This window comes from Schistocerca cancellata, chromosome 2 (assembly GCF_023864275.1).
Source record: "Schistocerca cancellata isolate TAMUIC-IGC-003103 chromosome 2, iqSchCanc2.1, whole genome shotgun sequence".
NCBI lineage: Eukaryota > Metazoa > Arthropoda > Insecta > Orthoptera > Acrididae > Schistocerca > Schistocerca cancellata.
In genome coordinates this window covers 920,390,156-920,406,774 of record NC_064627.1, presented here as the reverse complement: position 1 = coordinate 920,406,774, position 16,619 = coordinate 920,390,156, and the positions used below count along the sequence as shown (strand labels likewise).

At 43.1% G+C, this 16,619-nt stretch overlaps 1 protein-coding gene across 1 annotated transcript in view; it reads left to right on the top strand.

The window, feature by feature from the left end:
• The window catches only part of LOC126162862 (transforming growth factor-beta-induced protein ig-h3), a 330,320-nt gene that overhangs the window by 272,853 nt on the left and 40,848 nt on the right, over positions 1-16,619 (top strand). Inside the window, exon 2 of the mRNA XM_049919639.1 lies at positions 11,668-11,868. Within this exon, the coding sequence (XP_049775596.1) occupies positions 11,668-11,868 (201 nt within the window). The remainder of the gene's footprint in view (positions 1-11,667; positions 11,869-16,619) is intronic.

The window sequence follows — 16,619 nt, the reverse complement described above, 5'->3', positions numbered from 1 at the left end:
TTTTTCTTCAGCTTAGTGGACGCATCGAAGGAATTGAGTCCACATTCTCATTGCGATACTTAAACTTGCATTAGTCTAGATTATTTGTATATTTAAGTCTATCCTTTTTTTGTTCGGCGACAGAAGTTAGTCATTCCCATTAAGATTCGTGTAATTCCAAAACAAAACGCTTAGTAGCCCGTTAAATTCTACGTATAGAATTGTAGTTACTATGTGTGTTCGTAATAGATACCAATGACGGCTCTTTTAAGACTCAGAGAATAACTTGTTTCAAGAATGTCTAGCAGCGACCCTCGCCTGGGTTGCCAGGTGTTCGGTAAGAGTTCAGGATTTTTAGAATTCCGTTCATATCGCTGTCGTAATTTATTCATTGATTTGCAAAATTCTGTAGAATTATATACTGTTATGGGCACAATAGAAGAGGATACTGAATGACATAAGAAAGATTGCTTCTTCGCATCAAAAGCTAACCAAGAAATGCTAAAAACAAATAAGGCTGAGCGAAATAAATTAAGAACTAAGCTCTCGTAGCCTGCCAAAGAGCTGAAGATCATCTTCAAAAGTGATTTGACTGTGAAAAATATCCTTTTTAAGATTTTCAGTTACGTGGATGCAGGAACTGTAACTCCTACATAAGAAAAAAGTAAAACTACCAGATGTACTGTACATGAAATTTATTCGCAGTAGCGAATATGGACAACCATCAGCTGTATAATGGAGTGACAATGAAAATTTGTGCCGGACCAGGACCCGAACCCAGATTGCCTGCTTATCGCAAGCGGTCGTCTTACTGTTTCACTATCCGTGCACGACTCACGGCTAAACCCAAACTTCCATATGTCCTTAACCTTGTGCGTACAACCTGTACTCATGCAACCGTTATATATATTCCCGTACAGGGGAAACATTTTACATGAAAGTCGATTACCTGGTGACGGCGGATAAATACGATATTGCAGTGCCTGTGTTCCGAATTAGGATGCAAAGTTTATTCGGACATGCAGATATGCTGAGTCGCCGCCGTACCTGTTCCTTTGGACATGCATGCTATGTGGTGAGCTGATAATCTCTCTTCGTGTATTTCAACCGTATAATCCTATATTGAGCCTGCAGACACAGTCACCATGACAACGGAAGATGCAGAAACTATTAGTTCATATGTTACCACAAACGGCCTCTAATCGCATGTATAATAGGGTCAGCACCAATCAGTCCCGTTACAACTGTTCGTGTCCGCTTGCTATATCTGCGGTGCACTGACGCACCAATAAATATGCCAAATGAAGCCCTAGTAATTTATACCCCGAACACACGGATTTCATCGGACTAAGTTATTGGTTGTGGAATAATGAGATCTCGTCGTCCAATTTGGTGTAGTCAATTTTATGATTAATCTGAATACGTGCTTAATGCTCATATACTAACATTTCTCTTATGACAGTAGCTATTCCAATAAAATTGAAAAGCTTGATTAGGCCTCTAACCAGTATAGTAATTACCTGCTCTCCCCTTCATTACCAAAGAATGCAACTGTGTTTTTGACGTGGTGAGGTGGGATAAAAAAGACCAAAACACACACGCACACGCGCGCGCGCGCGCGCGATCCTCACCTGTACCGTTGCATTCTGATTATAGTTCAAAATTAATGAAAAATAAACATTTTGATTAGAGAAATTTGACAATGGGTAGGTAGGTGCAATGGTACCAACCAATGTACGGAGAAAAATCGCTATCTTCCTGTTACACAGCTACAATCTAGAAATTAACTTTCAAGCAGTGCTTGCTCCATTTTGATGTTGGCTTCTTTATCCATCTGCTACTGATTTGAATTGCATCGTGGTTTGGATTTTACATTAAAATGTAGGTCTCCGTATCACTGTCAGGTAAGACAGTTTTAAAGTTGGAGGGTGTGGCTGTGGCATCATAATAAATGCCAGACTACTCAGGTTCCATCTCCGCTCATTCGTAGGATTTTTCTCTCTTATCACTTCTTTCATCTCTGGCAATGTTTGTTCTACTGTCGCATTCTTACAATACAGGAACTCTAAAACAGCACACTGCTTCACACGAACAGGTGCAGCAGCCCTTTTGACGAAGTGCTGCGACAGCGCGACTTACAGAAGCAGATTGAATTAAATTTGAATACCAACTGGAAGAATGTTTCTGTGATTTCTGCGAACAGCAAAGATATGGAACAAAAGAATCATTTCCGAAAAAAAAAATTGTGCATATCTTTGTGAGTGACCCTCCACAATTGTACAAATCCTATGTTTAGTTGCTTGCAGATGGCCTCTGCCTACGAACCTGTTGGCAAAACTTGGAATGACTTTCCAGAAGTTCATGAAATACACTCATTGTTTCCATTAGCAGCAAAAGAAGTCAAAAACTAAGGACAATTTTTTAAAGTAACTTTTATCGCGGAAGCAACTTTGCAAGTAACATAATTACTCTTGTAACCTCCCCACAAAATTTTGAACAAGGACAATAATTAAATGTTAATGGGAATCGTGTTAAACGTAGCCTCCCAGCAAAAATAAAAGAAAAGTATATGATAATGAAAATGTGCAAAAATGTTAAGTCCCACAAAATTAACGTTATGCTAAACCTGATAAATCTTATAAGGCCAGCTGCGCTAACCTTAGGCCCTGTGCAATAACCAGCGTGATAAATTGATTCTTGGAGGAAAAGCAAAGGAAATTTTCTTTCAACTTAAGTAAATTTTTTCTTTAACGAAATGCAAGGGAAATATTATTTCCAAAAGGATTGTTTGTTAAAATGCTTAGTTTGAAAACAAAATTATTATTGGGGCGATTCTTGAACAAATTAGTTACAGTTAATTTACATTACATTATCAGATGTGCGCAAAGCTGCTTCATTGCCTTATTTAAAAAATATACCTCGTCCTGAATCTCGACCAGAGTCCCATGTCGGCGCCCGCCGACTCCTCACACAACAGCTAACTCGCAACTGTACTACATACTCTCGCGACTCGCTACGTACCACTACTCTCTTGCAACCGAGCTGACTACATGCTCTCTGGTCAGAGATTCTGTGGCTCGCCATCGCTGCCTATGAAACGTACGCGTTTCACTCTAAAGAACCTCCTACAACCTCTATGCCAGGCCTGGCTCCATGAGCGCTAGCACTGTGGTCGCGCTCCTGCCCAGCGCTCAGAGTTCTGTGGTGAATGGGGCTCAGGGGCGAGGAGGAACTGGAAATTGAAGGCAGTACCAGAAAACCGCTACAGGAGACAGTCGCCTTGTCAGAAACCAAGCAGTTTTCTGGCAACACTGCTTACGTTAGGTTAATGGTCTGCATTGGGGATACGCACTTGCCAAAAAAGAAAGTGGAAAAGCCACATCGTTCAGTTCTGAATGGGAATTGCGTTACCTCTCCTATCTTTCAAAAGCCTTGCAAAGTGCTTACTGTGCCATCACACTATTATGGACCGAGCGGGGTGGCGCAGTGGTTAGACACTGGACTCGCATTCGGGAGGACGACTGTTCAATCCCGCGTCCGGCCATCCTGATTTAGGTTTTCCGTGATTTCCCTAAATCACTTCAGGCAAATGCCGGGATGGTTCCTCTGAAAGGGCACGGCCGACTTCCTTCCCTAATCCGATGAGACCGATGACCACGCTATCTGGTCTCCTTCCCCAAAACCAACCAACCAACCACTATTATGGGATGGAAAACCGCTTTTTCGAACATTACAACACCATCCAAAGAGACGATAAGCCGGCCGGAGTGGCAGAGCGGTTCTAGGCGCTTCAGTCTGGAACCGTGTGACCGCTACGGTCGCAGGTTCGAATCCTGCCTCGGGCATGGATGTGTGTGATGCCCCTAGGTTAGTTCGGTTTAAGTAGTTCTAAGTTCTAGGGGACTGATGACCTCAGCTGTTAAGTCCCACAGTGCTCAGAGCCATTTCAACCATTTGAAAGAGACGATATGATGTACCTGTCTGACGAACGACAGCAACTGCTAGCTGAACGGAAAGCGGCCATTAGATAAAAAACTGAATTAAGGGTGAGTAGAGTCGTGACAATCTTTTATCCTTGGCATCACACAGTATCTGAACTCATTGTGTGTCTTAATGGAAAGAGATAATCATTTGGTAACAGATATGGCGGACAAGATTGATGTTATTAAACAAAAAGTAATCCTATAGAAAGACTAGGTTGAGGTTCATAACGTGGCACATTTCCCGTAACTCGTGACAGTTCCTTGTGGACCAGACGTGGATAAGTTTCAGTAATTGAAAGTCCGTCCTCGGTAGCTGGGTGGCGCCGGCACGGTAGCTCAGCGTGTTCGGTCTGTGTGTTAGCTCCCCTCTGTAATAAATACAACTGAGTTAATGGATCAACGACGAACATGAACGGGTGTCTTAGGACGTCCTCCCCGAACAGATCCACCGAAGACGAACAAAATGACATTAAAAAAAAAAAATTGGTCAGCGTGACAGAATGTCAATCCTAAGGGCCCGGGTTCGATTCCCGGCTGGGTCGGAGATTTTCTCCGCTGGGTGTTGTGTTGTCCTAATCATCATCATTTCATCCCCATCGACGCACAAGTCGCCGAAGTGGCGTTCAATCGAAAGACTTGCACCAGGCGAAAGGTCTATCCGACGGTAGGCCCTAGTCACACGACATAATAATAATAATATTATTTTCTTTCCTTTCTCAGACCTTAGGTCTGGTTAAAAATGGAAAGTGACGCGGACCTTAATCAAGCGTGACTTCCTTTTAACTGTACGGTATATGTTATATTGCATTTAGGAACTTTCGGGTGATTGAACATGTATCAATAATTACGGATTTCTGTAGTTTTATATATAAGTTTGGATGTAACTGTATTGCATTGATGTACTGGTGGATATTGTGTGGTATGACCCCTGTTGATAGTATAATTGGTATGTCAACTTTATCCTGATGCCACATGTCCTTGACTTCCTCAGCCAGTTGGATGTACTTTTCAATTTTTCTCCTGTTTTCTTTTGTATATTTGTTGTATTGGGTATGGATATTTCGATTAGTTGTGTTAACTTCTTCTTTTTATTGGTGAGTATGATGTCAGGTTTGTTATGTGGTGTTGTTTTATGTTATAATGGTTCTGTTCCATTATTATTATTATTATTATTATTATTATTATTATTATTATTACTAGTAATTGAAACATTTCATCATGAACTCTCGAAGAGATTCCAAGACATTGCACAACTGAAGAAGGATTTATATTTGTCACACCATTCTCGAATTTGGCTACTAATGTACCTCATTACTTCAAACTTGAGCTGACAGATGTACAGCACAGCACTCAGCTCAGCGGCCTGTTTGTCCAATCCAGGAATTTACAAGACTATGATAAAATGTTACTCAAAGAGCAATATCATGGACTGCACAAACAGACTATTGAAGTTATTTCGAAGTTTGGTTCAACACGTGAGCGAACGGTTTTCTTTCTTTTTTTTTTCTGTTATGAAAGTGACGTAGTCCCAGCAACTTCCAGGTTTAGCAGATCTTAATCTGCGTAAGTCCCCGTCTTTGACTCTACTACGAACCATAGTTCCAGATATATTACGTATTCTAAAATAGAAGTGGGTTTAAATATATAAGCATCATAACCTAAAATTAAATGCCTATATGTAAAGCTGCTCACCATATTAGCACTGTAAATGTAAATGCCGTGTGGCTAGGGCCTCCCGTCGGGTATACCGTTCGCCTGGTGCAAATCTTTCGAGTTGACGCCACTTCGGCGACTTGCGTGTCGATGGGGATGTAATGATGACAACCCAACACCCAGTCCCTGAGCGGAGAAAATCTCCAACCCAACCGGGAATCGAACCCGGGCCGGTAGGTGTGACATTCCGTCGCGCTGACCACTCAGCTACAGGGGCGGACATATATTAGCACTATGTAATATACTTACTTAACTAAGTAATAAAAGCTTTGACAGTAAAATAAAAATTTGAAAAAAAAACGTACTTCATAAATTCCTGCTTACAGAAGTATGCTGCAGTATTCGCTCCTTACAAGCAGTTGCACTGTGCTGCAAACACGTCTTCTTAAGCTTGCCGCGCGTGTGCGGCCTTCATCATGTAGCCGTCTCACACAGATGTTCGGAACATTACAGTGGAGGGGTTATGGTTCAAATGGCTCTGAGCACTATGGGACTTAACTTCTGAGGTCATCAGTCCCCTAGAACTTAGGTTAGTTAGGTTTAAGTAGTTCTAAGGACATCACACACATCCATGCCCGAGGCGGGATTAGAACCTGCGGCCGTAGCGGCCGCGTGGTTCCAGACTGAAGCGCCTAGAACCGCTTGGCCACTCCGGCCGTCGTGGATGGGTTAGCCGCGGTGCTGGGTACACTGGAGTGCAGTCTTGGAGCGCAAATCTTGTTCGGGCTTGCTCCAAGCACTTGGTCCGCCTCTTGCTACGCTTCCTAAATGTGTTTTGGAAGCAGTTTTCTGGCACCATAAACACTCACCCTTGCACCACCTCCAAAACCTCATCTTCCACAAATACTTGGATTCACTCAGGTGCTCCTCCATCGGACTAATCGGCGAAAACAGCTAGTAGCTAGGTCAGGACTGTACGGTACGTGCTCGCGCAGCTCAAAACCAATATTATTAGTGCACTGCACTGTTTTTTTAGGGCATAACCCTAAAGCAAACCAAACCTTTTGGAAGCCTTCATTGTGGGTTTCAGGTTTCTCAGTAATTGCCACTATTCACTATTTTGCCTCAGTAGCGCCACAGTCGAGTAATTTTCTCTTTTTGCGAAGTTCTGTTTGTACTTCCTCAGTTACCACAATTTGTTTGCATTCTTGAGATCCTATTCAGCATTTTTTTAGACAGTGATGTTTGGATATGGACTGCGTTTGTTATGAGCAGACACAAGGGAAATTGGCTGCTGTCCATAAACAGCTGGAGGCTGTGTTGGCCACGGTCGACATTCTTCTGGCTACTGCTCGAGGCAGCGACGGTAACAGGGCGCAGCTGACGACCCACGTGACCGGTTTATCGCTGCATCTTCTAATTCGCACTGTCTGACTACTTTGTCTTCACTCGAGAGTGAATGGCAGACAGTGGTGGATTCGCGTGTCACTGCGAGGTGAGACTTGTGAGCCAATATGGGATGCTTCTTCTGTTGGTCAGCGTCCGATTTTCCTGTCCAGACCAGATAAGTGGAATGGGCAGGTTTGCTAGTCAATTAGAGCGACAGTGTGAAGAGTGTAATGGAGCCCCTTAGCTAAATAGCATGCAGGGCGGGAATGAATGCCCGTGTATACTCAGTATGTTTGCCGGGTGGAAGGGGCCATCCCAGCGACTGTAGAGTGCGCTGGGTGCAACCCCCTTGCAAATAGTGGCACGAATGACGCCTGCAAATTGGGTTTTGAGTCCATCCTCAGTTCCTTTCAGCGGATGGCTGGTTTGGTGAAGACAACTAACAAAGCACGTGGTGCAGAGTAACCTGAGTGTTGGTAGCATCGTACCCAGGGTCGATCATGGTCCTCTGGTTTTGGGCAAAGTGAAAGGTCTAAACCAGAGTTTCGGACGACTCAGCGAAGGTACCGGATGGAAATTTCTCAACGTCCGCTATCTGGTGCAGAATTGTGGGGTTCCCCCTAAAAGGTTAGGTGTGCACCACACGCAGGAAGCGGCTATAAGTGCAGCGGAGTTGTGTGGCACGCACATACAGATTAATATTAGAGAAAACCCCTCTTGGGATTAGAGACGGATTGCCTGCCAAAATCGAAGTTAAATCAGCCACAATATTTTCAGAGAATGCTCGTCCTCGAAGCTAGGATACAGCAACGGTTAATACACTCCTGGAAATTGAAATAAGAACACCGTGAATTCATTGTCCCAGGAAGGGGAAACTTTATTGACACATTCCTGGGGTCAGATACATCACATGATCACACTGACAGAACCACAGGCACATAGACACAGGCAACAGAGCATGCACAATGTCGGCACTAGTCCAGTGTATATCCACCTTTCGCAGCAATGCAGGCTGCTATTCTCCCATGGAGACGATCGTCGAGATGCTGGATGTAGTCCTGTGGAACGGCTTGCCATGCAATTTCCACCTGGCGCCTCAGTTGGACCAGCGTTCGTGCTGGACGTGCAGACCGCGTGAGACGACGCTTCATCCAGTCCCAAAAATGCTCAATGGGGGACAGATCCGGAGATCTTGCTGGCCAGGGTAGTTGACTTACACCTTCTAGAGCACGTTGGGTGGCACGGGATACATGCGGACGTGCATTGTCCTGCTGGAACAGCAAGTTCCCTTGCCGGTCTAGGAATGGTAGAACGATGGGTTCGATGACGGTTTGGATGTACCGTGCACTATTCAGTGTCCCCTCGACGATCACCAGTGGTGTACGGCCAGTGTAGGAGATCGCTCCCCACACCATGATGCCGGGTGTTGGCCCTGTGTGCCTCGGTCGTATGCAGTCCTGATTGTGGCGCTCACCTGCACGGCGCCAAACACGCATACGACCATCATTGGCACCAAGGTAGAAGCGACTCTCATCGCTGAAGACGACACGTCTCCATTCGTCCCTCCATTCACGCCTGTCGCGACACCACTGGACGCGGGCTGCACCATGTTGGGGCGTGAGCGGAAGACGGCCTAACGGTGTGCGGGACCGTAGCCCAGCTTCATGGAGACGGTTGCGAATGGTCCTCGCCGATACCCCAGGAGCAACAGTGTCCCTAATTTGCTGGGAAGTGGCGGTGCGGTCCCCTACGGCACTGCGTAGGATCCTACGGTCTTGGCGTGCATCCGTGCGTCGCTGCGGTCCGGTCCCAGGTCGACGGGCACGTGCACCTTCCGCCGACCACTGGCGACAACATCGATGTACTGTGGAGACCTCACGCCCCACGTGTTGAGCAATTCGGCGGTACGTCCACCCGGCCTCCCGCATGCCCGCTATACGCCCTCGCTCAAAGTCCGTCAACTGCACATACGGTTCACGTCCACGCTGTCGCGGCATGCTACCAGTGTTAAAGACTGCGATGGAGCTCCGTATGCCACGGCAAACTGGCTGACACTGACGGCGGCGGTGCACAAATGCTGCGCAGCTAGCGCCATTCGACGGCCAACACCGCGGTTCCTGGTGTGTCCGCTGTGCCGTGCGTGTGATCATTGCTTGTACAGCCCTCTCGCAGTGTCCGGAGCAAGTATGGTGGGTCTGACACACCGGTGTCAATGTGTTCTTTTTTCCATTTCCGGGAGTGTATATTAGTAAACTGCAGGAGCTTCGACGGAAAGAATCGAGAATTAGTATCGCTTATTGTAGATTATAAGGCCCAGATAATATTTAGGAACAGAACGTTGGTTGAAACCGAAATCCTAAGTTCAGATTGGAATACCAGCAGTAAGGATAGGTTAAGCGCAAATAGTAGCGGCGTATTTATTGCAGTGAAGAATCCGAGATTACTTAGCAAGGTCACGCATTCTGAATGTGAGTTAATCTGGGTAAAGTTAGGCATCAACTGTCCGGCGGTGAGCCCATCCACGTGGGAGAGCCATCACTTGATCAAATGATAGTGTGTCCTGTTTTAGCGTAACTTGCTAATTTCTCTTCGAAACTCTTAAATTTTAATGCTAATTTCTTCTGCGAAAGTTAGTCGTCAAATTTGGAAATTAATGATGTAAGAACATAAGCGCTTCAGTTAAACTTGTTTTTGTGGAGGAAGGCAGGGAGGACATCTCATCTCACATTTGACTACACGCCCGTATATCTTTAATTCTTGTCAGAGGCATCAGTCACAAGGAAGGTTACGAAAAGCTTAACACTTACACACAAGTGTACGTGCACCATAGGCATTAATGCATTTAAACATGGAAATAGAGAAACATGGCAGTAATTAAATAAAATTGAGCAACAAGTGGGCCACGTCCAAGGCTTAAGAGTTGGCATACAATCGTAAGTATCTGTACCTGAGTAAACACTCGTAAATACATTTAAGGGTAGACGAATTAACAAATATTAAAAAATTAATTTCGCCCAGAAACAGACTACGTCCAAGGCATTAACGTTGGACGGAATTAGATCTTCAGTGTATGACATTCACAAATGGCAATTGGGCTGTTGACATTGTCTGCTCCTCCCCCCACTCACAGGTTGAGGGTCTACTAGCGAAATACCAAACTGTGGGTGAGTATCAGAGGTCAAACTACTCATTTTGCTTGGGTACCTGCCTCACACTTGATGTCAGGCGGAGTTATCCCTGCTGGCACATGCACCTGCTCCACATTAGTTGGTCTCAGGCATCCAGTGATTTGCGACACATCTCATTCTGAACAGTGTCCACCTGTCCAGCATGTCAAGAATTGTCAGACAAGCGCTGCACATTCGCCCGCAGAATAGCACAACGTCAATGCAGGAGTCCAGATAGTGGCTGGTTGTTTGCCCCAGTTAGGTTCCCATACAAGAGAACCTCCCCATCGTACCCCCCTCAGATTTAGTTATAAGTTGGCACAGTGGATAGGCCTTGAAAAACTGAACACAGATCAATCGAGAAAACAGGAAGTTGTGTGGAACTATGAAAAAATAACCAAAATATAGAAACTGAGTAGTCCATGCGTAAAATAGGCCATATCAAGGCTAGTGTAATCTTAGGAGCGCCGTGGTCCCGTGGTTAGCGTGAGCAGGTGTGGTTAAAATCTTCCCTCGAGTGAAAAGTTTAATTTTTTTTATTTTCAGACAATTATTATCTGTCCGATGCGAGGTAACTGCGCCGTAGTATGGGTTCGGAAAATATTCATTGACATTGTTGTTTAAGTCGCGAGCTGTATTTGCTGGATTCATATTGCCCACGGAATACATCTCGCCTATTTAATGCACTCTCGTCCAAAGTAGCGAACAGTCAACTGCCAGCCAGGGAGCCTCGTTAGCAGGAATACTCTCTCTTCCGTGCGCTGTAATCGACTGACGTGTGTTTCGATGTTTGTTTAGGTGTAGCGTCCCCATATTACGGGGCAGTTACCTCGCATCGGACGGACAGACGGACGGACAAATAATTGTCTGAAAATAAAAAATTAAACTTTTCTCTCGAGGGAAGACTTGAACCAAGGACCTCGTTTCGCAGCTGCTCACGCTAATCACGGGACCACGCCACTCCTGAACTCGCGATCTCCTTGATGTTGCCTACGTTGCGCATGGACTACTCAGTTTGTACATTTTGCTTATTTTTTTTCATAGTTCCACACAACTTCTTCCTGTTTTCTCGATTGATCTGTGTTCAGTTTTTCAAGGCCTATCCACTGTGCCAACTTATAACTAAATCTGAGGGGGTACGATGGGGAGGTTCCCTTGTTAGTATCCGCATGATATTCGTTGCCAGCGGAGTGGTTGACATACTCTGCATCCAGGACACACATCGAGATTTTCAGGATAGGCACCCCAAAATACTTGGCATGATATAGTCGCAGAACGACCTCATGGCAGCGCTATTTTTGCGTAACCTAGCCAAGACATTAACTCTGCTGGAATCACTGCAAAGAACAATGTCATTGTGTCGATACAACAGCTATGTAGCAGTAAAAAACGTTTACTTACGTCTTGTCCTCGTAATTACTATAGATGTAGCTGTGAGACCCTGCAGCAGTGACTGATGTGACGGCTCGGCTGACAGGCGGCTGTTGTTGTTTCAGAGGAGCCGTTCACCATCTTCACCCCGCTGAACAACAACGACACCCAGCCGGCGGCGGAGCGCCTGCTGTCGCAGCCGGCGCAGCTGAAGCGGCTTCTCCTCGACCACATCGTGTTGGGCGTGCGCCTCGATCTCAGTCTCAGCTCTGCGATCCATGTCACCGCGCTCGGCGGCAGGACCATCCACGTGCGCAGGATCAACGGTAAGTCTCTACAGTTTCCATAAATGACAAAAAATCTCCTCTGGTTGAATTAGAGATCCGTCAAAAAGAGAGGTATTCCAGGGTCGACAGAAGCGTCCGATACCACGCGTCGGCTTTGACCCGTTACGTAAGGCTGTTGTGTGTGACGTCATGACGGCGCGGAGTTTGGTTTGTGGGTGTGGCGTGTTTGTAGATGTCGTGGTGTTGTGGTTTGTTGTGCTCTCTGGTAGTATGTTCAGGGTTTTAGTTTGTGTGGTGTAATGGGCTCAGTTTGCTTTTGCATTATCCAGAACTGTTAGTGTCGGTTGTGTTTGCAGTGGAATTCGTTTCAGCAAGTTAACGATTTTGTGTGAAGGTTAATTTAGTGTTGTTCGCTGTACATTGTGTGGTAATTTTAGTAAAATTAATCGGTTGTTGTTTTTGTTCAGGAATGGATATGACGGATGAAATTAACAGTGCGCAGGTCAAGGGAAGTGTTCGATCACAATGTGTGGCTGTGTATGTTGATATTGTTATCGGGAGATGTTTTTGAGCTATATAGCCCAAGGGAAGTGTTTGATCCTAATTTATGGGATCGGGAGCTGCTGTTGAGCTATATAGGTCAAGGGAAGTGTCCGATTCCAGATGATATTTAGTGGTATTTGGGGAGTTTTGTGATGTCGGTTTTTTTCGTCGTTTTGTGTGGTTTTGTATGGGGGTGGGTGTGTAAATCTGTTTATATTTAGTTTGCCCCCACCCAAAAACACCTCATTTCCCGCGCTTGTCTTGTTAGTGTCATTAGGCTTTTGTGGAAAGTGTGTGTGTTTTTCGATGTATTTTCGTCCTCATGTGTACGTACCGACTATATATGCGCCATATTGGAATCGTGGTTTATGGTCGTTTCCGCCATATTTGTGACGTCACGGGTCATAGCAGACGGGCGGAATGGGACGCTTCCGTATTCCAAATCATCAGGGACAAATATAAAAAACTCGGCTATTATTATTATTATTATTATTATTATTATTATTATTGTTCCTGTTTTTCTAGGACCTTAGGTCTGGTTAAAAATGGAAAGTGACGCGGACCTTCATCAAGCGTGACTTCCTTTTAACTGTACGGTATATGTTACATTGCATTCAGGAACTTTCGGGTTATTGAACACGTATCAATAATTACGTATTTCTGTGGTTGTATATATACGTTTGGATGTAGCTGTATTGCGTTGATGTACTGGTGGATATTGTGTGGTATGACTCCTGTAGTTGATAGTATAATTGGTATAATGTCAACTTTATCCTGATGCCACATGTCCTTGACTTCCTCAGCCAGTTGGATGTATTTTTCAATTTTTTCTCCTGTTTTCTTCTGTATATTTGTTGTATTGGGTATGGATATTTCGATTAGTTGTGTTAATTTCTTTTTATTGGTAAGTATGATGTCAGGTTTGTTATGTGGTGGTGTTTTATCTGTTATAATGGTTCTGTTCCAGTATAATTTGAATTCATCATTCTCCAGTACATTTTGTGGTGCATACTTGTATGTGGGAACGTGTTGTTTTATTAGTTTATGTTTTATGGCAAGTTGTTGATGTATTATTTTTGCTACATTGTCATGTCTTCTGGGGTATTCTGTTATTTGCTAGTATTGTACATCCACTTGTGATGTGATCTACTGCTTCTATTTGTTGTTTGCAAAGTCTGCATTTATCTGTTATGATATTGGGACCTTTAATAATATGCTTGCTGTAATATCTGGTGTTTATTGTTTGATCCTGTATTGCAATCATGAATTATTCCGTCTCACTGTATATATTGCCTTTTCTTAGCCATGTGTTGGATGCGTCTTGATCGATGTGTGGCTGTGTTAGATGATACGGGTGCTTGCCATGTAGTGCCTTCCCCTTCCAATTTACTTTCTTCGTATCTGTTGATGTTATGTGATCTAAAGGGTTGTAGAAGTGGTTATGAAATTGCAGTGGTGTAGCCGATGTATTTATATGAGTGATTGCTTTGTGTATTTTGCTAGTTTCTGCTCGTTCTAGAAAGAATTTTCTTAAATTGTCTACCTGTCCATAATGTAGTTTTTTTATGTCGATGAATCCCCTTCCTCCTTCCTTTCTGCTTAATGTGAATCTTTCTGTTGCTGAATGTGTGTGATGTATTCTATATTTGTGGCATTGGGAACGTGTAAGTGTACTGAGTGCTTCTAGGTCTGCGTTACTCCATTTCACTACTCCAAATGAGTAGGTCAATATTGGTATATCATAAGTATTTATAGCTTGTTTCTTGCTGTCAATTCTGTTTTTAGTATTTTTGTTAGTCTTTGTCTATATTTTTCTTTTAGTTCTTCTTTAATATTCGTATTATCTATTCCTATTTTTTGTCTGTATCCTAGATATTTATAGGCATCTGTTTTTTCCATCGCTTCTATGGAGTCACTGTGGTTATTCAATATGTAATCTTCTTGTTTAGTGTGTTTTCCCTTGACTGTGCTATTTTTCTTACATTTGTCTGTTCCAAAAGCCATATTAATATCATTGCTGAATACTTATGTTATCTTTAGTAATTGGTTGAGTTGTTGATTGGTTGCTGCCAGTAGTGTTAGATCATCCATATATAGCAAATGTGTGATTTTGTGTGGGTATGTTCCAGTAATATTATATCCATAATTTGTATTATTTAGCATGTTGGATAGTGGGTTCAGAGCAAGATAGAACCAGAAAGGACTTAATGAGTCTACTTGGTATATTCCACGCTTAATCTGTATTAGCTGTGATGTGATATTATCTGAATTTGTTTGGATATTAAGTGTGGTTTTCCAGTTTTTCATTACTATGTTCAGGAACTGTATCAATTTAGGATCTACTTTGTATATTTCCAATATCTGTAGTAACCATGAGTGGGGTACACTATCAAAAGCTTTTTTGTAATCAATGTATGTGTAGTGTAGCGACCTTTGTTTAGTTTTAGCTTGATATGTCACCTCTGTATCTATTATCAGTTGCTCTTTACATCCTCGTGCTCCTTTGCAGCAGCCTTTTTGTTCTTCATTTATAATTTTGTTCTGTGTTGTATGTGTCATTAATTTCTGTGTAATGACTGAAGTTAATATTTTGTAGATTGTTGGTAGGCATGTTATGGGGCGATATTTAGCTGGGTTTGCTGTGTCTGCTTGATCTTTAGGTTTCAGATAGGTTATTCCATGTGTAAGTGTATCAGGGAATGTGTATGGGTCTGCAATGTACATGTTAAATAATTTAGATGTGAATGTGTTGAGGTGAATTTCTTTAGCCAGAAATTTGCTATTTTATCATTTCCAGGGGCTTTCCAATTGTGCGTAGAATTAATTGTTCGGGTGACTTCATGTTGCAAAATTATCACTTCAGGCATTTGTGGTATCATCTTGTATGAGTCTGTTTTTGCTTGGATCCACCGTGCATGCCTGTTATGCTGTACCGGGTTTGACCATATGTTGCTCCAGAAGTGTTCCATGTCTGTTATGTTTGGTGGATTGTCTATTTTAATGTGAGTGTTATCTATTGTTTGGTAAAATCTCTTTTGGTTTGAGTTGAATGTTTGGTTTTGTTTCCTTCTATTTTCACTTTTTTGTGTCTTCTAAGTCGTTTGGCCAATGCTTGTAATTTCTGCTTCTTTTCATCTAATTGCTCTATTGCTTCTTGTTGTGAGATTTTACCTAACCTTTTTCGTTTTTTGTCTGATATTTCATTTCTTACAAATTGTGTTAGCTGTCCAATGTCTTTTCTCAGTTTTTCTATTCTGATCTGTAGCCTGTGTTGCCATGCTGGTTTTGTGGGTTTCTTCGGTGTGTTAGTTGGTTCTGATCTCTGCCTAGTGTGCATATTTAATGTAGTGAGTGCTCCTACATAAACCAGTAGTTGTAACTCTTCCATAGTTGTATTTTCATTTATTTTGTTGTGTATGATTGTGTTGATAGTTGTTATTGTAGTTTCGACTTGTGGGTTATTTGGTGGTCTATGCAAGAATGGTCTAATGTCTGTATTTGTGTCTTTGTATTCTATATATATCAGCTGAAATTTTTCTTCTATATCTAACATGTGTGTCACTTCGTGTTCTATTTGTGCTTGTTCTGGTGGCTGTCTTAAGATTTCTTTTTCCTCTGATTGTTTAATTGACGCGTTTTGTTCTTTGTTTGTTTTCTCTGGGATGTTTGAGTCCATTACTGTATTTTCTTCTTCTAATTGCACATTTTGTTCCAGTATTTGTTGTAATTGTTGTTTGATGTTTTCTAATTCTGACTGGGGTATCCTGTTATTTTTTATTATTACATGGATCTGATCAGCTAGTCGTTGTTCTGTTAAAAATTTTAATTCCTGGTATCTGGTAATAAATGTTGTGTATACTTGTGATCTGTATCCAGTTGTGTTGGTTCCTAGGTTTGTTGCTTGGTAATAACAGAACATGAGGTGTCCATTAACTTCATCTGACCATCTCATCCTCTTTGTTTTCCTTCTAGGGTGGTTGCAGGAAGCATATCCTGCAAAACACCTCTATTTGTATTTAAATCATTTTCCAGTTGGCTAGCAGTGTCGTTACCATTGTGGGCGGGCATAGGGTTCAAGCGTCGTCCACGACCATGACGGCGCTTGTCCGAGGCTGCTTTAGTTCTGTCCTGAACCAAGTAATCACACTAAAAGGGGGGTTAGCCCTATTAGTGGTTTGTTCTTTTCGTCGCCTTTTACGACTGGCAGAACATACCGGAGGCCTATTCTTTTCCCGGGTCTCCACGGG